This window comes from Taudactylus pleione, unplaced genomic scaffold, assembly GCF_031769625.1.
Source record: "Taudactylus pleione unplaced genomic scaffold, aTauple2 ptg000618l, whole genome shotgun sequence".
NCBI classification, from domain to species: Eukaryota; Metazoa; Chordata; class Amphibia; order Anura; family Myobatrachidae; genus Taudactylus; species Taudactylus pleione.
The window spans coordinates 167,266-190,165 of NW_028285020.1; the positions used below are offsets into that span (position 1 = coordinate 167,266).

At 56.3% G+C, this 22,900-nt stretch overlaps 1 protein-coding gene across 1 annotated transcript in view; it reads left to right on the top strand.

Annotated features, from left to right (window-relative positions):
* The window catches only part of MOGS (mannosyl-oligosaccharide glucosidase), a 46,853-nt gene that overhangs the window by 12,590 nt on the left and 11,363 nt on the right, over positions 1 to 22,900 (top strand). The window contains exons 2-3 of the mRNA XM_088454459.1: positions 450 to 776; positions 18,257 to 18,474. Of these exons, the coding sequence (XP_088310585.1) occupies positions 458 to 776; positions 18,257 to 18,474 (537 nt within the window). The 5' untranslated portion in view covers positions 450 to 457. The remainder of the gene's footprint in view (positions 1 to 449; positions 777 to 18,256; positions 18,475 to 22,900) is intronic.

Here is a 22,900-nt window from a genome sequence, read left to right on the forward strand (position 1 = left end):
CCCCATAGCTACAGGAGTGGTAACTAAGGGTACCGTGGGGACTTACCCCTCCTGTAGCTATGAGGAACAGCCGGGGGTAACTAAGGATCCTGTGGGGACTTACCCCTCCTGTAGCTATGAGGAACAGCCGGGGGTAACTAAGGATCCTGTGGGGACTTACCCCTCCTGTAGCTATGAGGAACAGCCGGGGGTAACTAAGGATCCTGTGGGGACTTAGTTACCGCTCCTGTAGCTATGAGGAACAATCAGCGCTGGGTAAGTCCCCACAGTATCCTTAGTTACCCCCGGCTGTTCCTCATAGCTACAGGAGGGGTAACTAAGGATCCTGTGGGGACTTGCCCCCGGCTGTTCCTCATAGCTACAGAAGGGGTAACTAAGGGTCCTTTGACCCATTTGGTCCCAGAGTAACAGTCATCATGTAAATCATCCCGTTTTCTGTGCCCCTCTAGTCTGCAGAATGACACGAGAGCGGAGGCGTCATGGTGGCACAGAGCAGCGTCCTCTTCCCGCCAGAAGGCCGGCACCCCCAGCTCGGGGAGGGAACCGTGTTGTCCTAGTCGCCATCTTGTCTTGTCTTATTGGGCTAAGTGCGTTTGGATACAACAGTTATGTGCAATGGAGTCTGGCGGTGAGGGCGGTGACCCTACATTCCTCTCCTCGCATCTTACCACCAAACAGCAGTTTTCCCGCTGTATCCCCGGAACTGTTCTGGGGGTCCTACAGGCCGCAAGTCTACTTTGGCATGAAGACGCGGAGCCCACGTTCTGTGGTCACAGGTACAGCGCGTCAGAGGTGGATGTAATGTGTACTTACTGCTCATCTCTGCCCTGACCCACGCTCTCTCCCTTCTGCCCTGACCCACGCACTCTCCCTTCTGCCCTGACCCACGCTCTCTCCCCTCTGCCCTGACCCACTCTCTCTCCCCTCTGCCGTGGCCCACGCTCTCTCCCCTCTGCCCTGACCCACGCACTCTGCCCCGACCCACGCTCTCTCCCCTCTGCCCCGACCCACGCTCTCTCCCCTCTGCCCCGACCCACGCTCTCTCCCCTCTGCCCCGACCCACGCTCTCTCCCCTCTGCCCCGACCCACGCTCTCTCCTCTGCCCCGACCCACGCTCTCTCCCCTCTGCCCCGACCCACGCTCTCTCCCCTCTGCCCCGACCCACGCTCTCTCCCCTCTGCCCCGACCCAGGCTCTCTCTCCTCTGCCCCGACCCAGGCTCTCTCCCCTCTGCCCCGACCCAGGCTCTCTCCCCTCTGCCCCGACCCAGGCTCTCTCCCCTCTGCCCCGACCCAGGCTCTCTCCCCTCTGCCCCGACCCAGGCTCTCTCCCCTCTGCCCCGACCCAGGCTCTCTCCCCTCTGCCCCGACCCAGGCTCTCTCCCCTCTGCCCCGACCCAGGCTCTCTCCCCTCTGCCCCGACCCAGGCTCTCTCCCCGCTGCCCCGACCCAGGCTCTCTCCCCTCTGCCCCGACCCAGGCTCTCTCCCCTCTGCCCCGACCCACGCTCTCTCTCTCTCTCTCCACCTATGGTTTGACTCTTCCTGTACTGTACGCCCTCACTCTACCCTTTCTCTTTGCTGTACTCTTTAACCCTTTCCACTGATGGCCGCGGGCTCTTTCTCCCTCCACTGTGACTGCTGTATGATACTCGCTCTCTCTCCCCCTCCTCATGGGCGCGGTCTCTCTCCCCCTCCGCTGTGACTGCTGTATGATACTCGCTCTCTCTCCCCCTTCTCATGGGCGCGGTCTCTCTCCTCCTCCGCTGTGACTGCTGTATGATACTCGCTCTCTCCCCCATCTCATGGGCGCAGTCTCTCTCCTCCTCCGCTGTGACTGCTGTATGATACTCGCTCTCTCCCCCTTCTCATGGGCGCAGTCTCTCTCCTCCTCCGCTGTGACTGCTGTATGATACTCGCTCTCTCTCCCTTCTCATGGGCGCAGTCTCTCTCTCCCTCCGCTGTGACTGCTGTAAGATACTCTCTCTCTCCCCTTCTCATGGGCGCAGTCTCTCCCCCTCCGCTGTGACTGCTGTATGATACTCGCTCTCTCCCCTTCTCATGGGCGCAGTCTCTCTCCCCCTCCGCTGTGACTGCTGTATGATACTCGCTCTCTCCCCCTTCTCATGGGCGCAGTCTGTCTCCCCCTCCGCTGTGACTGCTGTATGATACTCGCTCTCTCTCCCCCTTCTCATGGGCGCAGTCTCTCTCCCCCTCCGCTGTGACTGCTGTATGATACTCGCTCTCTCCCCCTTCTCATGGGCGCAGTCTCTCTCCCCCTCCGCTGTGACTGCTGTATGATACTCGCTCTCTCTCCCTTCTCATGGGCGCAGTCTCTCTCCTCCTCCGCTGTGACTGCTGTATGATACTCGCTCTCTCCCCCATTGCATGGGCGCAGTCTCTCTCCCCCTCCGCTGTGACTGCTGTATGATACTCTCTCTCCCCTTCTCATGGGTGCAGTCTCTCTCCCCCTCCGCTGTGACTGCTGTATGATACTCGCTCTCTCTCCCCTTCTCATGGGTGCAGTCTCTCTCCCCCTCCGCTGTGACTGCTGTATGATACTCGCTCTCTCTCCCCCTTCTCATGGGCGCAGTCTCTCTCCCCCTCCGCTGTGACTGCTGTATGATACTCGCTCTCTCTCCCCTTCTCATGGGCGCGGTCTCTCTCCCCCTCCGCTGTGACTGCTGTATGATACTCGCTCTCTCCCCCTTCTCATGGGCGCAGTCTTTCTCCCCCTCCGCTGTGACTGCTGTATGATACTCGCTCTCTCCCCCTTCTCATGGGCGCAGTCTCTCTCCCCCTCCGCTGTGACTGCTGTATGATACTCGCGCTCTCCCCCCCTCTCATGGGCGCAGTCTCTCCCCCTCCGCTGTGACTGCTGTATGATACTCGCTCTCTCCCCCTTCTCATGGGCGCAGTCTTTCTCCCCCTCCGCTGTGACTGCTGTATGATACTCGCTCTCTCCCCCTTCTCATGGGCGCAGTCTCTCTCCTCCTCCGCTGTGACTGCTGTATGATACTCTCTATCTCCCCCTTCTCATGGGCGCAGTCTCTCTCCCCCTCCGCTGTGACTGCTGTATGATACTCGCTCTCTCCCCTTCTCATGGGCGCAGTCTCTCTCCCTCTCCGCTGTGACTGCTGTATGATACTCGCTCTCTCCCCCTTCTCATGGGCGCAGTCTCTCTCTCCCTCCGCTGTGACTGCTGTATGATACTCGCTCTCTCCCCCTTCTCATGGGCGCAGTCTCTCTCCCCCTCCGCTGTGACTGCTGTATGATACTCGCGCTCTCCCCCCCTCTCATGGGCGCAGTCTCTCCCCCTCCGCTGTGACTGCTGTATGATACTCGCTCTCTCCCCCTTCTCATGGGCGCAGTCTTTCTCCCCCTCCGCTGTGACTGCTGTATGATACTCGCTCTCTCCCCCTTCTCATGGGCGCAGTCTCTCTCCTCCTCCGCTGTGACTGCTGTATGATACTCTCTATCTCCCCCTTCTCATGGGCGCAGTCTCTCTCCCCCTCCGCTGTGACTGCTGTATGATACTCGCTCTCTCCCCTTCTCATGGGCGCAGTCTCTCTCCCCCTCCGCTGTGACTGCTGTATGATACTCGCTCTCTCCCCCATTGCATGGGCGCAGTCTCTCTCCCCCTCCGCTGTGACTGCTGTATGATACTCTCTCTCTCCCCTTCTCATGGGTGCAGTCTCTCTCCCCCTCCGCTGTGACTGCTGTATGATACTCGCTCTCTCTCCCCCTTCTCATGGGCGCAGTCTCTCTCCCCCTCCGCTGTGACTGCTGTATGATACTCGCTCTCTCTCCCCTTCTCATGGGCGCGGTCTCTCTCCCCCTCCGCTGTGACTGCTGTATGATACTCGCTCTCTCCCCCTTCTCATGGGCGCAGTCTCTCTCCCCCTCCGCTGTGACTGCTGTATGATACTCGCGCTCTCCCCCCCTCTCATGGGCGCAGTCTTTCTCCCCCTCCGCTGTGACTGCTGTATGATACTCGCTCTCTCCCCCTTCTCATGGGCGCAGTCTCTCTCCCCCTCCGCTGTGACTGCTGTATGATACTCGCGCTCTCCCCCCCTCTCATGGGCGCAGTCTCTCCCCCTCCGCTGTGACTGCTGTATGATACTCGCTCTCTCCCCCTTCTCATGGGCGCAGTCTTTCTCCCCCTCCGCTGTGACTGCTGTATGATACTCTCTATCTCCCCCTTCTCATGGGCGCAGTCTCTCTCCCCCTCCGCTGTGACTGCTGTATGATACTCGCTCTCTCCCCCTTCTCATGGGCGCAGTCTTTCTCCCCCTCCGCTGTGACTGCTGTATGATACTCTCTATCTCCCCCTTCTCATGGGCGCAGTCTCTCTCCCCCTCCGCTGTGACTGCTGTATGATACTCGCTCTCTCCCCTTCTCATGGGCGCAGTCTCTCTCCCCCTCCGCTGTGACTGCTGTATGATACTCGCTCTCTCCCCTTCTCATGGGCGCAGTCTCTCCCCCTCCGCTGTGACTGCTGTATGATACTCGCTCTCTCCCCTTCTCATGGGCGCAGTCTCTCCCCCTCCGCTGTGACTGCTGTATGATACTCGCTCTCTTTCCCTTCTCATGGGCGCAGTCTCTCCCCCCCTCTGCTGTGACTGCTGTATGATACTCGCTCTCTCCCCCTTCTCATGGGCGCCGTCTCTCTCTCCCTCCGCTGTGACTGCTGTATGATACTCGCTCTCTCCCCCTTCTCATGGGTGCGGTCTCTCTCCCCCTCCGCTGTGACTACTGTATGATACTCGCTCTCTCCCCCTTCTCATGGGTGCGGTCTCTCTCCCCCTCCGCTGTGACTGCTGTATGATACTCGCTCTCTCCCCCTTCTCATGGGCGCCGTCTCTCTCTCCCTCCGCTGTGACTGCTGTATGATACTCGCTCTCTTCCCCTTCTCATGGGCGCCGTCTCTCTCCCCTTCCGCTGTGACTGCTGTGTGACACTCGCTCTCTCCCCCTTCTCATGGGTGCGGTCTCTCTCCCCTTCCGCTGTGACTGCTGTATGATACTCGCTCTCTCCCCCTTCTCATGGGTGCGGTCTCTCTCCCCTTCCGCTGTGACTGCTGTATGATACTCGCTCTCTCCCCCTTCTCATGGGCGTAGTCTCTCTCCCCTTCCGCTGTGACTGCTGTGTGACACTCGCTCTCTCCCCCCTCTCATGGGCGCAGTCTCTCTCCCCCTCCGCTGTGACTGCTGTATGATACTCGCTCTCTCTCCCCCTTCTCATGGGCGCAGTCTCTCCCCCTCCGCTGTGACTGCTGTATGATACTCGCTCTCTTCCCCTTCTCATGGGCGCAGTCTCTCTCCCCCTCCGCTGTGACTGCTGTATGATACTCGCTCTCCCCCCCCTCTCATGGGCGCAGTCTCTCTCCCCCTCCGCTGTGACTGCTGTGTGATACTCGCTCTCTCCCCCTTCTCATGGGCGCAGTCTCTCCCCCTCCGCTGTGACTGCTGTATGATACTCGCTCTCTCCCCCTTCTCATGGGCGCAGTCTCTCCTCCTCCGCTGTGACTGCTGTATGATACTCGCTTTCTCTCCCTTCTCATGGGCGCAGTCTCTCTCCCCCTCCGCTGTGACTGCTGTATGATACTCGCTCTCTCCCCTTCTCATGGGCGCAGTCTCTCCTCCTCCTCCGCTGTGACTGCTGTATGATACTCGCTCTCTCCCCCTTCTCATCGGCGCAGTCTCTCTCCCCCTCCGCTGTGACTGCTGTATGATACTCGCTCTCTCCCCCATCTCATGGGAGCAGTCTCTCTCCTCCTCCGCTGTGACTGCTGTATGATACTCGCTCTCTCTCCCTTTTCATGGGCGCAGTCTCTCTCCCCCTCCGCTGTGACTGCTGTATGATACTCGCTCTCTCCCCCTTCTCATGGGCGCTGTCTCTCTCCTCCTCCGCTGTGACTGCTGTATGATACTCGCTCTCTCTCCCTTCTCATGGGCGCAGTCTCTCTCCCCCTCCGCTGTGACTGCTGTATGATACTCGCTCTCTCCCCCTTCTCATGGGTGCAGTCTCTCTCCCCCTCCGCTGTGACTGCTGTATGATACTCGCTCTCTCCCCCTTCTCATGGGCGCTGTCTCTCTCCTCCTCCGCTGTGACTGCTGTATGATACTCGCTCTCTCTCCCTTCTCATGGGCGCAGTCTCTCTCCTCCTCCGCTGTGACTGCTGTATGATACTCGCTCTCTCTCCCTTTTCATGGGCGCAGTCTCTCTCCCCCTCCGCTGTGACTGCTGTATGATACTCGCTCTCCTCCCTTCTCATGGGAGCAGTCTCTCTCCCCCTCCGCTGTGACTGCTGTATGATACTCGCTCTCTCCCCCTTCTCATGTGCGCTGTCTCTCTCCTCCTCCGCTGTGACTGCTGTATGATACTCGCTCTCTCTCCCTTCTCATGGGCGCTATCTCTCTCCCCCTCCGCTGTGACTGCTGTATGATACTCGCTCTCTCCCCTTCTCATGGGCGCGGTCTCTCTCCTCCTCCGCTGTGACTGCTGTATGATACTCGCTCTCTCCCCCATCTCATGGGCGCGGTCTCTCTCCCTCTCCGCTGTGACTGCTGTATGATACTCGCTCTCTCCCCCTTCTCATGGGCGCAGTCTCTCTCCCCCCCTCCGCTGTGACTGCTGTATGATACTCGCGCTCTCCCCCCTCTCATGGGCGCGGTCTCTCTCCCCCTCCGCTGTGACTGCTGTATGATACTCGCTCTCTCTCCTTCTCATGGGCGCTGTCTCTCACCCCCTCCGCTGTGACTGCTGTATGATACTCGCTCTCTCCCCCTTCTCATGGGCGCAGTCTCTCTCCCCTCCGCTGTGACTGCTGTATGATACTCGCTCTCTCCCCCTTCTCATTGCCGCAGTCTCTCTCCCCCTCCGCTGTGACTGCTGTATGATTCTCGCGCTCTCTCCCCCTTCTCATGGGCGCAGTCTCTCTCCTCCTCTGCTGTGACTGCTGTATGATACTCACTCTCTCCCCCTTCTCATTGCCGCAGTCTCTCACCCCCTCCGCTGTGACTGCTGTATGATTCTCGCGCTCTCTCCCCCTTCTCATGGGCGCAGTCTCTCTCCTCCTCTGCTGTGACTGCTGTATGATACTCGCTCTCTCTCCCTTCTCATGGGCGCAGTCTCTCTCCCCTCCGCTGTGACTGCTGTATGATACTCGCTCTCTCCCCCTTCTCATTGCCGCAGTCTCTCTCCCCCTCCGTTGTGACTGCTGTATGATACTCGCTCTCTCCCCCTTCTCATTGCCGCAGTCTCTCTCCCCCTCCGCTGTGACTGCTGTATGATACTCGCTCTCTCCCCCTTCTCATGGGAGCAGTCTCTCTCCCCCTCCGCTGTGACTGCTGTATGATACTCGCTCTCTCCCCCTTCTCATGGGCGCAGTCTCTCTCCCCCTCCGCTGTGACTGCTGTATGATACTCGCGCTCTCCCCCCCTCTCATGGGCGCAGTCTCTCTCCTCCTCCCCTGTGACTGCTGTATGATACTCGCGCTCTCTCCTCCTTCTCATGGGCGCAGTCTCTCTCCCCCTCCGCTGTGACTGCTGTATGATACTCGCTCTCTCCCCTTCTCTTGGGCGCGGTCTCTCTCCCCCTCCGCTGTGACTGCTGTATGATACTCGCGCTCTCTCCTCCTTCTCATGGGCGCGGTCTCTCTCCCCCTCCGCTGTGACTGCTGTATGATACTCGCTCTCTCCCCTTCTCTTGGGCGCGTCTCTCTCCCCCTCCGCTGTGACTGCTGTATGATACTCGCGCTCTCTCTCCCTTCTCATTGGCGCGGTCTCTCTCCCCCTCCGCTGTGACTGCTGTATGATACTCGCTCTCTCCCCTTCTCATGGGCGCAGTCTCTCTCCCCCTCTTCCGCTGTGACTGCTGTATGATACTCGCTCTCTCTCCCCTTCTCATGGGCGCAGTCTCTCCTCCTCCGCTGTGACTGCTGTATGATACTCGCTCTCTCTCCCCATCTCATGGGAGCAGTCTCTCTCCCCCTCCGCTGTGACTGCTGTATGATACTCGCTCTCTCCCCTTCTCATGGGCGCAGTCTCTCTCCCCCTCCGCTGTGACTGCTGTATGATACTCGCTCTCTTCCCCTTCTCATGGGCGCAGTCTCTCTCCCCCTCTGCTGTGACTGCTGTATGATACTCGCTCTCTCCCCCATCTCATGGGCGCAGTCTCTCTCCCCCTCCGCTGTGACTGCTGTATGATACTCGCTCTCTCCCCCATCTCATGGGAGCAGTCTCTCTCCCCCTCCGCTGTGACTGCTGTATGATACTCGCTCTCTCCCCCATCTCATGGGCGCAGTCTCTCTCCCCCTCCGCTGTGACTGCTGTATGATACTCGCTCTCTCTCCCATCTCATGGGCGCAGTCTCTCTCCCCCTCCGCTGTGACTGCTGTATGATACTCGCTCTCTCTCCCCTTCTCATGGGCGCAGTCTCTCCTCCTCCGCTGTGACTGCTGTATGATACTCGCTCTCTCTCCCCTTCTCATGGGCGCAGTCTCTCTCCCCCTCCGCTGTGACTGCTGTATGATACTCGCTCTTTCCCCCTTCTCATGGGCGCAGTCTCTCTCCCCCTCCGCTGTGACTGCTGTATGATACTCGCTCTCTCTCCCATCTCATGGGCGCAGTCTCTCTCCTCCTCCGCTGTGACTGCTGTATGATACTCGCTCTCTCCCCTTCTCATGGGCGCAGTCTCTCTCCCCCTCCGCTGTGACTGCTGTATGATACTCGCTCTCTCCCCCATCTCATGGGAGCAGTCTCTCTCCCCCTCCGCTGTGACTGCTGTATGATACTCGCTCTCTCCCCCATCTCATGGGCGCAGTCTCTCTCCCCCTCCGCTGTGACTGCTGTATGATACTCGCTCTCTCTCCCCCTTCTCATGGGCGCAGTCTCTCTCCCCCTCCGCTGTGACTGCTGTATGATAGTCGCTCTCTCTCCCCTTCTCATGGGCGCAGTCTCTCTCCCCCTCCGCTGTGACTGCTGTATGATACTCGCTCTCTCTCCCCTTCTCATGGGCGCAGTCTTCCCCCCCACCCTCCGCTGTGACTGCTGTATGATAGTCGCTCTCTCTCCCCTTCTCATGGGCGCAGTCTCTCTCCTCCTCTGCTGTGACTGCTGTTTGATACTCGCTCTCTCCCCTTCTCATGGGCGCGGTCTCTCTCCCCTTCCGCTGTGACTGCTGTATGATACTCGCTCTCTCTCCATTCTCATGGGCGCAGTCTCCCCCCCCCCCCCCTCCGCTGTGACTGCTGTATGATACTCGCTCTCTCCCTTCTCATGGGCGCAGTCTCTCTCCCCCTCCGCTGTGACTGCTGTATGATACTCGCTCTCTCTCCCTTCTCCTGGGCGCAGTCTCTTTCTAGTTCAGGGTCCATAGGGGGTCCACAGGGTTGACCTTGGGGTTATAGCTGGAACAGGATCCATGGGCACCACACAGTTAAGCTTTTAGCTCCCAGGATGCACTTGGGTCCTCCTCTATACCCCGCCCCCGAGCCACAGGCACCTCAGTGTAAGCTGGTGCCCGGCCGGAGTAGGTCACCACGCAGGGGGGCTGCAGGAGCAGCCCCCAGAAGCTTTTTATTTTAAGTTAAATTTTATTTATTTTTAATCTATTTTTACTACAGACGGCAGCGAAGGGCTGTCTGTACAGACGCCCACGCTGCCGCTCTGATCCCCGACTGGCGCCGCGACGCCAGTACTGATCTGGGGATCGCGGCGGGAGGGCAGAGTCCGTACTAGCCGGACTCTGTCTACCTCCCAGGACTGCTGCCGGAGTCGCCGGGGATTCAGGTAAGCCGCGCGTCGCTGGCTAGCGGCGGCGCGCGGAATGCCTTAAATGCAGTCCTTTAGCCTCCGGTCCTGGGGACAGACCGGAGGCTGCTGGCAGTGGCGGCGGGCCCCCCCCATAACCCGTGGGACCACTAGACCACCAGGGATAACCGGCAAGCGGGAAGCCAGCATCCCTGGGGTTATGGCCAGCCAGGGGAGGAAGCCTTCCCTGTCAGCGGCTCCTCCCCTCAGCTCAGCGCGCCTTTCAGCACGCAGTCTGGCGTCGCTGAGCTGCAGTTACACGGCCACTCCTCCTCTGAGGTCTCCAGCGGCCATTTTCCCACAGTGGCAGCGCAGATCTCAGGGAGCACGCGGACCGGTCCCCCTGTGTACCTCTCCCCTGATTAAGGACAGCGTACACAGCACTATAGCCCTCCCAGACACTGAATCTGGGCAGGTTGATTGTAGTGTAAAGGTGCAGTGAGTATATCTTCCTGCATGGTATGTGACTTTTTGCTAGTGCTGCCTGTCTGTGCTTATTTTCTACTTACTGTTAGCTTATACCTATCCCTTTACTTCTCCTACAAGCCCTGCAGGTGTGTGGGGGAGGGGCGTTTCTACTGACCTCACTTATATAGATCACGTATTTGTGAGGTCCGTCACATACAGTTGTGTGCTACTCAGTGCCATATTGTGGGCTGTTGTTCAGCACACCAGTGAGTGCGTTTCACTTCTACCCTGGTGCCAGATATATAATATATTCTGTCATGTCAGACGAGGAGGTTGAGCGCTCAGTGGCTCCGGTGTTGGCCTCCTGCGGACGCTGTTCTGCAGGAGTAGATAGGGAGGATTTGTCACAGGATGGCCTGTGTAGTCGATGCCAGGTGGCTCCTGGCCCATCCAGACCTTCTCTGGCGCAGGAACCACCGTGGGCGATGTTTTCTCAAGTGCTGGTGTCTATTGCGGACCGTCTGTCGGTCCCGACTGCTCTCCCTACTAGGGCGGTGCCCCAGCCGACCATCCCCCATTCCCCGGGTGTCCCGCAGTTATTGCGGAGTCCTCCTGGGTCTCAATCAGTTGGTCCCTATGCGGGGTTGCCTATGTATATACAGGCTTCCCCTGTGCCGCAGCAGCCTGTGGTACCTTTTCAGGCCCCTATCGTGACTCCTCCACCCTGGGTGGATGTGCTCTCCAACTCCGTGCAAAATTTGGCGGCCGCTTCCTCGGCTTTTCAGTCAATGTTGCAGACTGACATGCCTTCTAGGATTTCTAAACGCCCACTCATGACACGGGCTGCTCAGGTATCGGACTCAGAGGGTTCCTCAGATGATGGGGAGGTCCCTGATGACACTGACTCGGACGCCTCGGTCCAGGAAATGGATACCAAGTCGTCCATTAATGTGCGAGCACTAGTTAGGGCGGTGCGAGCTATTCTTCTTATAGAGGATGAGGCACCGGTTCCTAGGTCGAAGTTTCCTAGTTTCAAAAAAACTAAGGTGGCTTCTGCGGTGTTTCCCCTGTCGGATCAGTTGACGGATCATATGGCGGTAGCTTGGCAGGCGCCCAGTAAGAGATTCCTTCCTCAGAAGCGGTTGGCTTCTAATTACCCCTTCCCTGAGGCACATTGTAAAAAATGGGAAACTCCACCGGCGGTGGATTCCCATGTCACCCGTTTAACTCGGGGCGCCACCTTACCATTACCGTCGATATCCTCGCTGAAGGATCCCACGGACAGGAAAGTTGAGACTTGCTTAAAGTCTATTTACTCCCTCTCCGGGGCGGTGGCCCGACCGTCCATGGCCATTTCCTGGGTGGCCAAGGCCTTTGAGGGGTGGGCCAATGCATTGGAAGATACCTTCCCGGACGACGCTCCGGATGTCCAGCGGGCGTTGTTGGGACAAATGAGGGACGCCGCTTCTTACATTGGAGAAGCTTCTTTAGATGCTAGTCTGCTGACCTCGCGGGTATCGGCTGCAGCGGTGTCTGCCCGCCGATCCTTATGGTTGCGGTCCTGGAGAGCGGACTCTGATTCAAAGAAAGGTCTGGAGGCCTTACCTTTCAATGGGGAATTACTATTTGGTCCGGACTTGGACAAAATAGTGGACACCCTGGCTAAATCCAAGTCGGCCTTCCTCCCTTCGGCGGCACTGCCTGCTAAGGTTCGGAGTTCGGCTTTTCGTTCCTTTCGGGTTCAGGGTAAGGCGAAAGGTCAGTCCTTCCCGAGACAGTCTGCGAGTAAGACGGCCTCTAAACCCAAGAAGCAAGCCTGGAGTGCTCGGCGCCCTTCTTCCAAGCAGGAAGATAAACCTGCGGCCTGATGGGACGGGCCTCCCTCTGGGGGACCTCAGAGTGGGAGGCCGACTTCTTCTATTTGCCCAGTGCTGGCACAATACCACCACGGATGCCTGGGTTCGAGAAGTGGTCTCCCAGGGGTACGCCCTGTCTTTTCGGCACAGACCACCCCACCAGTTTTTCTGCACAAGTCCTCAGAACAAGACCAAGGCGTTACAGGTTCAGGAGGCTATAGAGTCCTTGCTGAAAGCAGGGGTCATTGTTCCCGTTCCTCTATCACAACGAGGGACGGGGTATTATTCGTCTCTGTTTCTGGTGCAGAAACCCAATGGTTCTCATCGCCCTATCCTCAACTTGGGAACTCTGAGGAATTTGTTCAGAGACTTCAAGTTCAGGATGGAAACGTTACGTTCCATCATTCTGGCGATGGAACCGGGGGATTACATGGTGTCCCTAGACATCCAGGACGCCTACCTCCATGTTCCGATAGCATCTTCACACCAGCAGTATCTGAGGTTCGCTATCCTTCAACACCACTATCAGTTCCGGGCGCTACCCTTTGGTCTCTCCACGGCACCGAGGGTGTTCACGAAGATTATGGCGGTCATGGCCGCACATCTTCGGAACCAGAATGTACGGCTGCTGCCGTACCTGGACGACCTCCTGTTGCTGGCGAGCTCCCCAGAGGTACTGCTTCAACATCTCCACCTGACGATCGCTTGCCTGCAAGCACACGGGTGGTTGATAAATTGGAAAAAGTCCTCTCTGATTCCATCACAGCGGATGGTTCATTTGGGAGCCCTGCTGGATTCGCGTCAGCAAAGGATCTTCCTGACTCCGGAGAAGGTCGCCTCACTACAGCTGCGGATACGCAGTTGCCTGAGCCGTTGCCGCCTGTCGGTCCATTCGGCTATGAGAGTTCTGGGGTCCATGGTGTCGACATTCGACATGGTGGAATTTGCCCATTTCCATTCCCGGCCCCTGCAGGGGCTGATTCTATCAGAATGGAACGGGTTACCTCACCGGATCCGCTCTCAGGTGCTGGTGTTGTCTCCGGACGTTCGGCTATCTTTGGCTTGGTGGCTTCAGACAGCTCATCTGGTCGAGGGGCGCCCATTTTGGATCCCGGACTGGGTCCTGCTCACGACGGATGCCAGTCTCCGGGGTTGGGGGGCAGTGACCGGCTCTTTGTCGCTTCAGGGTCGTTGGTCAGCGGAAGAAGCACTTCTCCCCATCAACATCCTGGAACTGCGGGCAGTATACAAGGCCCTGCAGTCGTCCGGCCCCGCTCTTCACGGAAGGGCGGTACAGGTGCAGTCCGACAACGCCACCACGGTGGCGTATATCAATCACCAAGGCGGAACTCGCAGTCAGGCAGCGATGTCGGAGGTGTCTCGTATCCTGTCTTGGGCGGAGGGTCACATTCCAGCGATCTCGGCGGTCTTCATCCCCGGAGTCCTCAATTGGGAGGCGGACTTCCTCAGCCGTCACGACGTGCATCCCGGAGAATGGTCGCTTCACCCAGAGGTGTTTCAGCTACTCGTGGACAGGTGGGGACTGCCGGAGCTGGACTTGATGGCCTCCCGTCACAATCACAAGTTGCCCGTTTACGGGTCAAGGACAAGAGACGCAGGTGCAAGTCTGGTGGACGCGCTGTCGGTGACATGGACGTTTCACCTGGCGTATCTGTTTCCTCCGATATCCCTGCTTCCTCGGGTTCTGCGGAAATTCAAGCAGGACGGCGGCATGCTCGTGCTGGTAGCTCCGGCGTGGCCCAGACGTCCTTGGTACTCCGATCTGAGGAGCCTCTCCATCGACGCTCCGTACCTTCTTCCTCAACGTCCGGACCTGTTGTCTCAGGGGCCCTGCCTTTACCCGGATCTGGGTCGGCTGTCTTTGACGGCGTGGCTCTTGAGACAGCCGTCTTGAGGTCTCGGGGCTTCTCCAGTTCGGTTATTGGTACGATGCTCAGGGCACGCAAGCCTGCTTCAGCACGGATTTATCACAGAGTGTGGCACACTTACTTTCAGTGGTGTGAGTCCAGACTTTATGATCCTCAGGTGTTCCGAGTTTCTAGGATCTTGGAATTTCTTCAGTCAGGATTGGATCTCGGCTTACGCCTTGCATCTCTGAAGGTTCATGTGTCCGCCTTGTCCGTGTGGTTTCAACGGCGGATTGCAATACTACCAGACGTTCACACCTTTTTCCAAGGTGTTCTCAGGATCCAGCCTCCCTTTGTGCCTCCTGTGGCTCCTTGGGACTTGGCGGTGGTGCTACGGGTCCTGCAGGGTCCTCCGTTTGAGCCTCTTGAGGCGGTGGAGCTCAAGTGGCTGACATTTAAGACGGTTTTTCTCCTGGCAATTGCTTCGGCCAGGAGGGTGTCTGAATTGGGGGCGCTTTCCTGTCGCCCTCCTTTCCTGATTTTTCACCAGGACAGAGCGGTGCTCCGCACTCGTCCTGAGTTTTTGCCCAAAGTGGTCTCGAAGTTCCATATTAATCAGGAACTTGTTGTGCCAGCTTTTCAGTCCCCTGATCTTTCAGCTGGTGAGACTTCCTTAGATGTGGTCCGGGCGCTTAGAATTTATGTAGACCGGACGGCTTCGGTTAGGAAGTCTGATTCCTTGTTTATCCTCTTTGGTTTTCACAAGAGGGGTTGGCCTGCCAACAAACAAACGTTAGCCCGTTGGCTTCGTTCCGTTATTTGTGAGGCTTATGCACAGGAGGGCTTACCTGTGCCAGCCTCTGTTAAGGCTCATTCCACTCGTTCTGTGGGTCCCTCTTGGGCTGCTAGACGTGGCGCTTCTGCTGTTCAGCTGTGTAAGGCGGCCACTTGGTCTTCAATTCAAACGTTTTTGAGGTTCTATGCGTTTGACACCTTTGCCTCTCAGGATGCATCCTTTGGGGCGCCGGGTACTCCTTTCAGCACAGGAGCGTCCCCGCCCTTAGTTGTACTGCTTTGGGACATCCCCAAGGTCAACCCTGTGGACCCCCTATGGACCCTGAAGTAGAAAACAAGAGATATGGTAAGAACTTACCTTTGTTATCTCTGTTTCTACGAAGTCCATAGGGTCCACAGGGCGCCCGCCCTGACGCACCTGGCTTCAAATGGGCTGTGTGGCTGGTCACCGGTTTTCCATCTCCTATTGCTGTGAGTATGGTTTCTTGTGTGTTCCAGTCTTCCTTCTCTCTGTTCCATATTCTCCTCCGGCCTAGGCTGCTTACCAACTGAGGTGCCTGTGGCTCGGGGACGGGGTATAAAGGAGGACCCAAGTGCATCCTGGGAGCTAAAAGCTTAACTGTGTGGTGCCCATGGATCCTGTTCCAGCTATAACCCCAAGGTCAACCCTGTGGACCCTATGGACTTCGTAGAAACAGAGATAACAAAGGTAAGTTCTTACCATATCTCTTGTTTTCCCCCTCCGCTGTGACTGCTGTATGATACTCGCTCTCTCCCCTTCTCATGGGCGCAGTCTCTCCTCCTCCGCTGTGACTGCTGTATGATACTCGCTCTCTCTCCCTTCTCATGGGCGCAGTCTCTCCTCCTCCGCTGTGACTGCTGTATGATACTCGCTCTCTCTCCCTTCTCATGGGCGCAGTCTCTCCTCCTCCGCTGTGACTGCTGTATGATACTCGCTCTCTCCCCCTTCTCATGGGCGCAGTCTCTCCTCCTCCGCTGTGACTGCTGTATGATACTCGCTCTCTCCCCCTTCTCATGGGCGCAGTCTCTCTCCCCCTCCGCTGTGACTGCTGTATTATACTCGCTCTCTCCCCTTGTCATGGGCGCAGTCTCTCTCCCCCTCCGCTGTGACTGCTGTATGATACTCGCTCTCTCCCCTTCTCATGGGCGCAGTCTCTCTCCCCCTCCGCTGTGACTGCTGTATGATACTCGCTCTCTCCCCTTCTCATGGGCGCAGTCTCTCTCCCCCTCCGCTGTGACTGCTGTATGATACTCGCTCTCTCCCCCCATCTCATGGGCGCAGTCTCTCTCCTCCTCCGCTGTGACTGCTGTATGATACTCGCTCTCTCCCCCTTCTCATGGGCGCAGTCTCTCTCCCCCTCCGCTGTGACTGCTGTATGATACTTGCTCTCTCCCCCTTCTCATGGGCGCAGTCTCTCTCCCCCTCCGCTGTGACTGGTGTATTATACTCGCTCTCTCTCCCCCTCCGCTGTGACTGCTGTATGATACTCGCTCTCTCCCCCTCCTCTGTGACTACTGTATGATACTCGCTCTCTCTCCCTTCTCATGGGCGCAGTCTCTCTCTCCCTCCGCTGTGACTACTGTATGATACTCGCTCTCTCCCCCTTCTCATGGGCGCAGTCTCTCTCTCCCTCCGCTGTGACTGCTGTATGATACTCGCTCTCTCCCCCTTCTCATGGGCGCAGTCTCTCTCCTCCTCCGCTGTGACTGCTGTATGATACTCGCTCTCTCTCCCTTCTCATGGGCGCAGTCTCTCCTCCTCCGCTGTGACTGCTGTATGATACTCGCTCTCTCCCCCTTCTCATGGGCGCAGTCTCTCCTCCTCCGCTGTGACTGCTGTATGATACTCGCTCTCTCCCCCTTCTCATGGGCGCAGTCTCTCTCCCCCTCCGCTGTGACTGCTGTATGATACTCGCTCTCTCCCCCTTCTCATGGGCGCAGTCTCTCTCCCCCTCCGCTGTGACTGCTGTATGATACTCGCTCTCTCCCCTTCTCATGGGCGCAGTCTCTCCTCCTCCGCTGTGACTGCTGTATGATACTCGCTCTCTCTCCCTTCTCATGGGCGCAGTCTCTCCTCCTCCGCTGTGACTGCTGTATGATACTCGCTCTCTCTCCCTTCTCATGGGCGCAGTCTCTCCTCCTCCGCTGTGACTGCTGTATGATACTCGCTCTCTCCCCCTTCTCATGGGCGCAGTCTCTCCTCCTCCGCTGTGACTGCTGTATGATACTCGCTCTCTCCCCCTTCTCATGGGCGCAGTCTCTCCCCCTCCGCTGTGACTGCTGTATGATACTCGCTCTCTCCCCCCCTTCTCATGGGCGCAGTCTCTCTCCCCCTCCGCTGTGACTGCTGTATGATACTCGCTCTCTCCCCCTTCTCATGGGCGCAGTCTCTCTCTCCCTCCGCTGTGACTGCTGTATTATACTCGCTCTCTCCCCTTGTCATGGGCGCAGTCTCTCTCCCCCTCCGCTGTGACTGCTGTATGATACTCGCTCTCTCCCCTTCTCATGGGCGCAGTCTCTCTCCCCCTCCGCTGTGACTGCTGTATGATACTCGCTCTCTCCCCTTCTCATGGGCGCAGTCTCTCTCCCCCTCCGCTGTGACTGCTGTATGATACTCGCTCTCTCCCCCCATCTCATGGGCGCAGTCTCTCTCCTCCTCCGCTGTGACTGCTGTATGATACTCGCTCTCTCCCCCTTCTCATGGGCGCAGTCTCTCTCCCCCTCCGCTGTGACTGCTGTATGATACTTGCTCTCTCCCCCTTCTCATGGGCGCAGTCTCTCTCCCCCTCCGCTGTGACTGGTGTATTATACTCGCTCTCTCTCCCCCTCCGCTGTGACTGCTGTATGATACTCGCTCTCTCCCCCTCCTCTGTGACTACTGTATGATACTCGCTCTCTCTCCCTTCTCATGGGCGCAGTCTCTCTCTCCCTCCGCTGTGACTACTGTATGATACTCGCTCTCTCCCCCTTCTCATGGGCGCAGTCTCTCTCTCCCTCCGCTGTGACTGCTGTATGATACTCGCTCTCTCCCCCTTCTCATGGGCGCAGTCTCTCTCCTCCTCCGCTGTGACTGCTGTATGATACTCGCTCTCTCTCCCTTCTCATGGGCGCAGTCTCTCTCCCCCTCCGCTGTGACTGCTGTATGATACTCGCTCTCTCCCCCTCCGCTGTGACTGCTGTATGATACTCGCTCTCTCTCCCCCTTCTCATGGGCGCAGTCTCTCTCCCCCTCCTCTGTGACTACTGTATGATACTCGCTCTCTCTCCCTTCTCATGGGCGCAGTCTCTCTCCCCCTCCGCTGTGACTGCTGTATGATACTCGCTCTCTCTCCCCCTTCTCATGGGCGCAGTCTCTCTCTCCCTCCGCTGTGACTGCTGTATGATACTCGCTCTCTCTCCTTCTCATGGGCGCAGTCTCTCTCCCCCTCCGCTGTGATTGATGTATGATACATACACCCCCTACCCCTGGTAATCTTCTCTCCTTTCTCTGTCCCCAGGATTAATGTGGCTCTCTCAGTCCGGATCCCCCTCCCTGCGTCACACATGTGAGCAGAGTGACGCCCTAGCACAGTACGGGTGGCTGATGCACGATGGGGTGAATTTCGGGGTACAGGAGATCAGAGATAAAGGCTACACTCTAAGGACAGAGTTTGTGAAGAGACCTGGAGGGCAGCATGGTGGGGAATGGAGCTGGAGAGTCTCTGGGGTCCCTGAGGTGAGGGAAAGACACGTAGTCGGCCACAAATATACGTCTATATTCTTCAGGGTCTACAGGGGATACCTTGGGGATTAGGAGGAGGTCAGGACCAGACACCAGACAGTTATAGCTGTTGACTCCCAGGATGCACTGTTCCTTCCCCCTATACCCCACCCCTAAGCCAGAGGCCCTGTAGTTAGTTCTGGTGTGTGCAGGAGTCAGATCACCATTAGACAGTGGGTGCATTAGGCGGCCCATAAGCTTTTATTTATTTGATTTAATAGTTTATTATTGTATAATCTGAGTGTTCAGCATGAGACTGTCTATGAGACGTCTGTGCTGTCACTCTATCACCCCTCCGGGCATTGCGACTACAGTTCCGTCTGTTACTCTCAACGGGCTCCTGGGGACTTTGCTAGCTGGCCCCGCGGGATGACCATTGACTGCAACTCGGACACAGGGGATATGTAAGGTGGGTGGGTTACTGCTTGCGGTAACCTACGCACTCTGAGTGTGTACCCCGGGGAAGTCTGCGTGCTCCACTAAGACCACCATGGTACACATGGCGCGGGAAACCAGCGTCCCTGGGGACAATAATCAGCCAATGGAGGCCAGCCTTCCCTGTTTAAGCGGCTCCTCCCCCAGCTCAGGGCGCCATTCCGCAGAGGTCTAACTGCGCTGAGCTGCATTTCCTCTCCGGCCACGCCCCCTCAGAGGTCTCCGGCGGCCATCTTCTCTGCCCAGCCACAGCTCTCTCCGGGAACGCAGGGTCCGGGTCCCCCTATATACCTTTCCCTGGAGCCAGGTTATGTAGCGCTATATCCTACAAGACATTAGAGTCTGAGTAGTTGTATTTAGCGCCAATTGTGCAGTTACTATTCTGCATTGTATGCGATCTGCTAGCGCTGTGTGTGTCTGTGTGATATTCCTATACTGTCAGACTTTGCTATCACTTTTCTTTCTCTCTGGGCCCCTAACAATACCGCTGTATTCAGGGTCCATATACACTTAATTTCTCACTGGAGTTGTGAAGTTGTCGCATAATGGGGCAGTTGCACTGTACATAGTGCCATATATGTGCTAAAGTTCTACAGCTTTGTACAGGCTTTACCTAGCTATTTGCTTTACTTCCCCCTTGTGTTATCATCACAGTGGTGATATTCTGCCTCATACCATAGTGCTATTTCTCCTTCATCCACTAGGGGGCACTGGAGGCTAAAGACAGTGGGGTATAGACGTGTCCTAAGTGGGAGCTGGCACTTTAAATTTTTAGAAGTGTGACTAGCTCCTCCCCCTCTATACCCCCCTACAAGCCCAGTCTTCGTTTGTACCCGAGGGGACCTGGTAATGTTTTTACACTTCTCCTCAGGGTATTTAGTATAGAGCGCTGCTGTGCTGAAGTCAAGAATACAATATGAGGAACAGGTAGCAGCTGTCCTGCCTGTCTACACCGATGGAGCTTCCAGGGGGACCCGCACACAACTTCTCGCAGTTCGCCTGGGGTCCCCGACTACAGAGACCACTGGCTCCATATAGGGGGTTCCGCATGCCGCTGCTTGCAGCACGCATGGAGGTCCTCCATTAGTCATACTGCCACCGGCAGCGGCGTGAGTATTCCTCGACGCGACTAGTGGGGTAACCAGGCTAACATAAAAGGCGGTATTTTCAGTAGCAGGTTGCTCCGATTAGCGGGACATCCAAGCGGCATATACTCTGTGTGCGCGCATATAGTCAGGTGCATAAATATTGGGACATTGACAGAATTGTCATATCTTGGCCTCTATTCACCACCACAATGGCTTTGAAATGAAACAAACAAGATGTGCTTTACCTGCAGACTTTCAGATTTAATTTGAGGGTAATTACATCCAAATCAGGTGAACGGTGTAGGAATTACAACGGTTTCTATATGTGCCTCCCACTTTTTAAGAGGCCAAAAGTAATGGGACAAACTAAACCATCCTAAATCTAACTTTCACTTTTTAATACTTTGTTGAAAATCCTTTGCAGGCAATTACAGCCTGAAGTCTGGAACGCATAGACATCACCAGACGCAAAAGCCATGGCACTTTCCCATACCACGACAACGGGTTCCTCTCCACAGCTCTCAAAAAAAAGAGACAGTTGCCCTCAGTCCTCCAATCGGTCGACTCGGAGGAGGGGATATGCCAGTTTTAGAGAAGGGTGAATATGCTCCAGATTTGCCTAAAGAGCTCCAGAAGAAGCCTGAGCCGGTGTCCGATGGGATAGAGGCTTTAATTTCTGAAATCAGCCAGGTATTGCAGATAAAGGATGAGGACAAGGGTCCTGCACGACAGTCTTTCTTTTTAAAGAAACAGAGACCGGCCATTGCATTTCCAATTTCAGAGGAGCTGGATTCTCTTCTGACGTCAGCTTGGAAACATCCGGATAAGAAATGTCAGATGTCCCGGCGGTTATTATCCTTTTATCCACTAGATCAGTCAGTGTTGCGTCTGTCTAAGAATACGCTGCCGGTTCCTGGAGTCATGTCTTTGTAGGAGGTTTCGGCAGGAGATTGGAGAATACTCTCAAGTCCATGTATACAGCTGCAGGGGTGACTGCGTCTTGCGATTGTAAGCTGCTGGACTAACAAAGCAATTGAGCGTTGGGCAAAACAATTGGCTGAGAGATCAGCTGCCGTGGAGGAGCTTATTCCGTTAGCAGAGCATATAAGTGAAGTTGCGACATACCTTGGAGAGGCGTCCAAAAATGTTTGCAATATAGCCTCCAGGACTTCAGCTCTGGCGATGTCGTCGCGCAGGGCGCAGTGGCTTACACAATGGCAGACGGATGCAGAATCAAAGAGAGCTGTGGAAGCCCTTCCATTCACGGGAAGTGTATCATTTAGAGCAGAACTAGATAAGTGGATTTACCACCAGTAGCCTGAGAAATCCATTTATATTCTGTCTGTGGCTCAAGAAGATCTTACTCGGGACCCTTGTTTCGGTCGTTTCGTGCTCCTGGACGTTCCTGTGGTCACTTTCTGAGGAGGACGATCAACTTCCCGTGGTTCCAGAGGACATGGCAGAGCCGCAACAACATCTCCTCAACAGGAGGTTAAGTCCACTACCAAGCCTAGTGCTTGACGGGCTTCCCTATCTCCTGGGGAACCCCAGGGTGAGAACGTGTCTACGTGACTTCAGAGAAGTATGGACGGAATCTTGTACAGACGCTTTGGTCCGGGATCTCATCACTCGGGGATACAAGCTCGATTTTCAGTGTCAACTTCCACCTCGGTTTTTTTTTACCACAGGTTTACCAGTTTCCAACGACAGGAGTGTCGTATTACAAGAAACTATAGACAAGCTTCTATCCGCGAGAGTGGTGGTCCACGTTCCCAGGAATCAGACCGGAAAGGGTTTATACTCCAGTCTTTTTGTGGTTCCGAAGCCGGATGGCTCGGTCAGACCTATTCTGAACTTGAAGGATCTTAATCCCTACCTGAGGATTTTCAAGTTCAAGATGGAGTCCCTTCGGTCGGTGATTGCGGGCCTGGAGGAAGCCAAATTCATGGTATCTCTAGATATCAGGGACACCTACCTTCATATCCCTATTTGGCCGCCTCACCGGGTGTTTCTGAGATTCGCAGTTCGGAACTCATATTTCCAGTTTCAGGCCTTACCATGAGCCCCAGGGTATTCACGAAGGTCTTGCATGTGATGAGTCTCCTTCAGAAACAAGGCATCACAATTAACCCTTACCTGGACGATCTCCTGCTGACGGCTCATTACAGGGACCAATTACTGCAGAACATCGCACTGACTCACAGGCTTCTCATTCGTCACGGGTGGATCCTGAACTTTCCCAAGTCTCATCTGCAGCCGACGCAGAGGTTACAGGTTCTGGGAATGATAATGGACACATTATAAAAGCAACATTCATTCAGAAGATGGTGACGACGGTCCTTCGACATCAGGTTTAGGTACATGTCTGCATTAGACTTCTGGGTAAGATGGTTGCGGCTTTTGAGGTGATTCCTTACGGTCATTTTCACTCCAGGGCGTTTCACCTCCTCACAATGGGCAGGATCCCATCTTTTCTTTCACCTACGTGTATGGTTAAGTCTCAGAACTTGGATATCCCTTCTCTGGTGGTTGAACTCGGCACACCTAATGGAGGTTAAGAGATTCTGAGTGTGGGATTGGACTCTCTTCACCACAGATGCGAGAGGCTGGGGAGCAGTAATTCAGGAACATCACTTCCAAGGCCGCTGGACATTACAGGAAGTGAGTCTGCCGATAAACATATTGGAATTAAGGGCAGTGTTCTACGCTCTTCAGACAGCAGATAACATGTTGCGGGGCCGAGCAGAGTCCAGTCAGACAATGCCACGGCAGTGGCATACATAAACAGATCAGCTGGCAGGACGTGCATCCAGGGGAATGGGCACTACATCCTCAGGTTTTTCAACAGCTTGTCCAAC